Source organism: Phragmites australis, chromosome 3, assembly GCF_958298935.1.
Source record: "Phragmites australis chromosome 3, lpPhrAust1.1, whole genome shotgun sequence".
NCBI lineage: Eukaryota > Viridiplantae > Streptophyta > Magnoliopsida > Poales > Poaceae > Phragmites > Phragmites australis.
In genome coordinates, this window is record NC_084923.1 from 551,446 (window position 1) to 557,718 (window position 6,273).

Sequence of the window (6,273 nt, forward strand, 5' to 3'; positions counted from 1 at the left end):
ACGTCAAAATTCATCACAAGCAAAAATTGAATAGTAGGCAATAGTTCTACTTCCGAATAAATCTAGGCATGCCAATTTTGTCGCAGCTAGAACAATCTTATACTTGTAAGATGGGTTGGCGATGGGCCTTGTCTCTTCGGTGCAGTTGTTGGGCTACAATTCTGTCGGTTTCCAGAGCAAACAAGTTTGATCATGTAGGCACACGTAGACACGTTCTCGTAGTTGTATGCAATCATGTGGGCTCCATCGATGGGCAGATGTAGTCTGATGCATAGAGGTATATTCCAGACTCAGATTTTCCAGGAACCAAACAGAAACCACGTCTTTATGTGCAAGACAAGATACAATTAATCGACAGAATTTGTTCCAATATGAGACACATCTGAATTCCAACTGCCATCCTCACCACTCTATTCAGGAAAATTGGCAACACAGCAAAAGGAAAAACGAGTCAACAGATCCCTATAGCTCCCAAAGAAACAACGCAAGCGAAGATTTCACCTTTTTTCACCTCGCTATACTTCATCTCAACGAGGCGACCCCCTGCCCAGAAAATGGTCAAGGGAAACGGATGCTTGGTTCCGAGTTATCAAGGCTTTTCGACAAGCAGTCACTCAAGTGTCAGGTGGCCAGTTTTGTCTTCGCTCTCTTCGCAGCTGTATGTGCACAAATTTCCTCTGCTTTTGCTGGTTGATCCTGCCAGCTTAACAGTCACCTGTGATTGAACCCTGCACAAATGCAAACAAGATCAAATCATTAAATACGAATCAGTTGGCTTACCCAAAAAGAGCATAGGCACCCAGGGAAAACTATGCAGCCAAATCAATGTTCATTATTTTCCAGGTGAACTGGAGAATGGATGAAAAGGATGTACCAGTCTATCCTTCTAATCATTTAAACAGTGATGTCGCTGACATAGCACAGATGAAGTCTTAGGACATCAAAGGTAAACAATACTGTGTTGCAGGACAGGCTCTTCCATGGGCCATGTATCAAATGCTGTGGACTGAATGGGATCCTCTAGTGATTTGTGAAATAACCACCATCGCGCTACATATTTCACCCTCTAATGGAATGAGTTTATCCTAGAGCATGGTCATTCATGCTCCACTAACGAAGCACAACCCTAGAGCGTGGTGATCCCAGGGTAAAGAGCACCCCAAAAATACACAAAAAATGCTACAAGTACATTTAATGGAGATCTCCAAAATATTTTATTTTGTTAATCTATTAGTGAACATTAAATAAATATAAGTTGCTTCGTAAGAGAACTTTTTTGTACCGAAACAAAAGCTAGATGAGAAACAGACTATTGAATACATGATACCTCTGCCAACAGACTAGTCAAGTGAAACACGATCCTTAATACAGAGGATGCACTGCTGAAGCCAAACCATGCCCAAAAGTCTGAACTAGGAACTAGCAGAGCTAACTGCTAAGTCTCATAAAAGTTAAAACTGGTGCGATTTTAATCTTTAAAGAGCAGGGTACATTCAAATCTCAGAACATAACTATTTCTGCATACAATGTTTGACACTTGCCCCATATCCCCTCGAACAAAATTCCTACCTTCCTAAGGTTTTCCACTAATCTAACAGGAAAAAAAACTTCACCAAAAAGATTCTGTTCGGAAAAAACTTACCAGAAAATCTCTGCAGCGAACAATTACCACCAATATGTGATTCAATTCTGTTGTCCTGCCCAAAATGCATTCTTTCAGGCCAAACCGAATTCAACCTCCTGGCAAAGTCCTCCACTTCTCTGCATGTTAAAAATGAAGCTTGTCGTTAGCCTTCTGAATACAGGGCACTATTCCATTCATGTCAACAGTAAATGATTTAATAGCCTTCTGAATACAGCCTGGAGCAAATGATGAGCACAAGCAGCAACTCCAAGTGCTAGCAGAAGTTGAGCTTCATGGATTATAGTATCTGGCACAAGTCTTCATTTTCAATCGAAAACTCAAACTTAAATTCTAGACATCTCAAAACTTTAAAGATTCAGGGACAAATACAGGCTTTTAAAACAAATGAGAAACAAGCTAGTATGCGCAAATAGAGCCACACAACAGGTAACACTTTGGAAGAAAGGAATGTGCCAACGCAGCAAAAATCAAAACTAAACTAAGAGCCTACATGAGTGTACCCATGACATATCTTATATCCTCACCTATCAAGCTCTTCTTTCATTGCAGGATCAAGTCCATCATCAAGGTCAGCATCTTCAAAGGCATACTCAACATCATCTGGCACATCTGAACTTTGGCAAGGAAGTATAGAAATATTACCATTATCCGCTTTGCATGGAACCACACAGCCAGCTCCCTCCTAGACCCTCCAGATAGATCATGTAAGAAATACAATAATCTATTAAGAATTACACTGCAGTGGAAAAAAAGTTAGGAAGTCCAACCTTATTTACAGGTTCAGGGTAAGCTTTTGGGGGATTCTTAGCACTATCCTTCCTTCTTTTGTTCTTTTTCTTACTCTTGGCAGTTTTTCCACCTCCGGAACCTGTCAAAAAGTCATCTAAGGATATTTTTTTAATATAAAAAATAATGAGCTCATGGAGCAAATTCTTGTGTGGATATTGGTTTAACTGACTTGAAACAGTTACCAAATTTGACCAAGGTAACAACTTGTGAATAGTACAACAGAAGGGAATCTTAGGAAGTGAAAAAATGAAAAAAGAACTATTGTACATGACCAAAGGGGGAAGATGCAATCATGCAACGTCATAAAATAATTAGATGCTCCTGCAGTATTAGTTCAGAATGCTTCTTTTCTCGTGACAGTATCTAATCTAAGTCCAACAGTATTCCAATTAAACGGTACAAAACTTGATGGAAAAGATAAATGCAGGACACGATAAACCCTGATGCTACAAAAGCTCGAGATGAGAGATTATTGTTCAGTTCTTCTGGACCCAACCATAATCATATGCCCTCACTGTATTACTGTATTGAGCACCAATTTGTAGCTACTTATCGAGGTCATACATAGTAGATAAATTTATGACCAGTCAGTATTCATCAACACTGCAGAATTTCACGGTCAAAATGGTGAACAGAATAACATAAGTTATATAGTCAATATAACTCACTGTAATTATACCTCCATCCCCATTTATAAAACAAAGTATCTCATCCAAAGATCTCTCATCCTTTTGCTCTTCTTGTACTTGAACATCCTGAAAATAAAGTGAACTTAAGAATCTAACATAAAACATGAACTGGCTGAAGTGGTAAAATATCATTGAACACAACATGTAGAATCAATCAAAGTCACCTTTAGCTTCTGGCGCTCCTGGAGCTCTTTCCGTTTCTTTGCATACAATCGATTCAATAAGCGAATCCTAGGATCATCGTTTATATTTTTTAGGGGCTCCAATTTCTCTTCCTGATTGCATGCAAATTTTAATAGTAAGTATTGAATGTGTCAATATCTAAAACTATAAATGGTACTGTTACCTCTGTTAAGTCATCTGGTAAATGAAAAATATCCCGAATTTCCTCAGGTGTCTTTCCTTCAATGATTCGAGCAAGCGCTCGACTAGTCAGATCAACCAGTGGCTTTAACTGTAGACTGTCTGCTGCAGAAGTCAGTTCGCACAGCCTTTCTGTGTCTATCCTAACAAATTTTTCATCAAATGACTTCCTCTCCTGCAAAATAAAAGGAAAACACTACTAAGATATGCGAGAATAAATATAGACTCAATAAATCAGATCTACAAGCAAATCATAAATTGCAGCAGACCTTGTTTGAACGTCCAGGGACCTGATGAAACCGACAGTAGTCAAGAATCAAACTCAAACTTGCCGGATTAACTCTTTCCGGGAGAGGAATAGCATGATTTTTGGAAGGCCCTGTGCCGTTTTTCACTATTTCTTGACATATCATAGGGCAGAACATGGCAACCTCCTCCTCCACTTGCTGTATGGAACCATCAAAGCACTGAAGCCAAATATAAGTCTTCAACGCCTGTTAGGGTTCACCAATAATCTCAGGCTAGGCCCAAATAATCCACTCTTTCCCTCAATTTTTTTAAAAAATAAAACTGTTGCAGCTAAGAAATGGACAGGGGGGCGTACCTCTGGTTTTATTACTGCTAACTCGCTTTCCGACATTATTGCAAAACGCCAGAGGAAAAATGATTATAACAGAGTTAAATACAGCATAAAATGTACAAGAAATTCCTTTCTTGGTATACCACCACCCAGGCACCCCACTGCCCAGCAAGTAAATGAGCAAACTTTATCCTGCAGAACAAATCAGGGTATCCCTTATTTCGCCTTCAAAATCTGTGAATAAAACTTTTGCTTCATCAACACAGTTCAACATAAGCACATTATTGGTTAACCTACATGGGATTTTGCTTGCCAACTACATAGGCTGAGTAATCTCAGTGAAACAAAATATGACATGACCGCAATGTAAGAAGAAAGCAAACTTGCAGAATAACCAATTTCAAGTATGGATGTAGACGAACACAATGCTGGCAATAAAAATATAGATACAAAAGAAATAATTTTTGCACCCAATGCGTGCATTCAACAGCACACTTTGAATGGCCAATATGTGAAACATCACTAACTTGTCTGTGTGCGAAGGGCGTTGTTGAAGTCATCCAAAGAAGTAATCTTATGGGTTAAGTGCCAACGAAGGGAAAGAAGTAATTTTTGCATCATGACAGATGATCCCAAATATGAAAATTCGCGTCCCCTAATCGCCACAAATTGCTCTGCAAGGGGCCCATTTGTTTGAGTAACCAAGATGCCTGAACCCTTAAAGCCTACAGGCACGGCTTGTTGTACCTATCCGCATCCATCCCAAGCAAGAAGACAAGAAGCGACGAGCCCTGGACAACACCCTCGGAGGAGAAACACACCCGCACGCAATCACAACCCCGGAGCGGCGAAATGTGGATAAACCCTAACCAAAGATTGACGCCGCGGGGGCAAACCCTGGCCGGATTGCGCTTCCTACCAATCCAATAAGCCCACAAAGACGCGGCGAGGCCGACCAAAACCCTAACTACGATACCGCCGCACACGAACGCTGGAAGGGATTGGCCGCGGGGCGTACCTCCGGCGGGCGCGAAGAGCAGGAAGCAGGGGACGAGACCAGCTACGGCGGCGGCGGCGTCGAGGAGGCCCCCGGCGGCGAGGAAAGGTGTGGTTTTTTGGTTGGTGGGAGTACACGCCTGCGGTTTCTCTGTCAGGTTTTGGTTGGGAAATGAAACGAATTGGAGGAGACGGCCGCTGCGGCGAGGCGAAGCGACTCCGCCGCCGCCTCCTCCTTATCTAGTAGAATCTGGCATGGCTGCTACTGCTAGCCTGAGGAGAGGAGGCATCGTTGGGCCCAATGTGATTTTGGGCTGAATAGACTGTTGGGCCTTGGCTTTTTGGGCCAGATGGTTTGGTCTCTTGTCTTATCGCTCTCCGATAGGATCACGGAATTTTTTTATATATTTTATTTTTAAAATATTTTTAAGAATACACAGCTCTTTCAAAATATCGCAGATCTAACATACCGTCGCCCGTCGCCCGTTGAACAGGCGAGATCTTGTGGGTCTCGATAGTCAGCAAATTAAATAATCGGAGAGAGGAAGATCTCGTCCGCTAAACTCGCTCATCGAATAGACAAGATCTTTATATCGCTCGTTCAGCGGACGACATGTTGTATAGGCAATATGTGCATATATAAAATTTTAATTTATTTTAATTTAACTTTTTTATATATAGTAATTAAAAAATAGTGTACATTCACTCAGCGAGAAATGTTAGTAGAATCTGGCATGGCTGCTACTGCTAGCCTGAGGCGAGGAGGCATCGTTGGGGCCAATGTGATTTTGGGCTGAATAGACTGTTGGGCCTTGGCTTTTTGGGCCAGATGGTTTGGTCTCTTGTCTTATCGCTCTCGGATAGGATCATGGATTTTTTTTTTTTTAAATATTTTTAAGAATACACGACTGTTTCAAAAAATCGCAGATCTAACCTACCATCGCCCGTTGAATAGGCGAGATCTTATGGATCTCGGTAGTTAGCAAATTAAATAACCGAAGAGAGGAAGATCTCGTCCGCTAAACTCGCTCGTCGAATGGGCGAGATCATCATGTCGCTCGTTCAGCGGGCGACATGTTGTACTTCCCACTGAACATGCAATATGTGCATATATAGAATCTTAATTTATTTTAGTTTAACTTTTTTGTATATGGCAATTCAAAAAATAATGTATATTCACTCAGCGAGAAATGTTAGTAATGCAATTAGTT

General features: G+C 41.1%; 1 protein-coding gene across 3 annotated transcripts; it reads right to left on the reverse strand.

Moving 5' to 3' along the window:
- Positions 1-258: 258 nt before the first annotated feature.
- On the reverse strand, positions 259-5,339 carry LOC133911356 (SKP1-like protein 21). 3 transcript variants are annotated; one of them, XM_062353565.1, is made up of 10 exons: positions 5,085-5,339; positions 4,091-4,258; positions 3,756-3,980; positions 3,470-3,661; positions 3,288-3,398; positions 3,114-3,189; positions 2,413-2,528; positions 2,170-2,327; positions 1,643-1,761; positions 259-728 (listed from the first exon to the last, which is right to left on the reverse strand). In XM_062353565.1, exons 2-10 carry the CDS (start codon positions 4,124-4,126, stop codon positions 712-714), a joined length of 1,050 nt encoding a protein of 349 aa, XP_062209549.1. In that variant the 5' UTR covers positions 4,127-4,258; positions 5,085-5,339; the 3' UTR covers positions 259-711. The 3 variants fall into 3 exon arrangements, with proteins under 3 accessions (XP_062209549.1, XP_062209550.1, XP_062209551.1); XM_062353566.1 differs by having other exon boundaries at positions 4,091-4,300; XM_062353567.1 differs by having other exon boundaries at positions 2,413-2,513; positions 5,085-5,338.
- Positions 5,340-6,273: the final 934 nt, after the last annotated feature.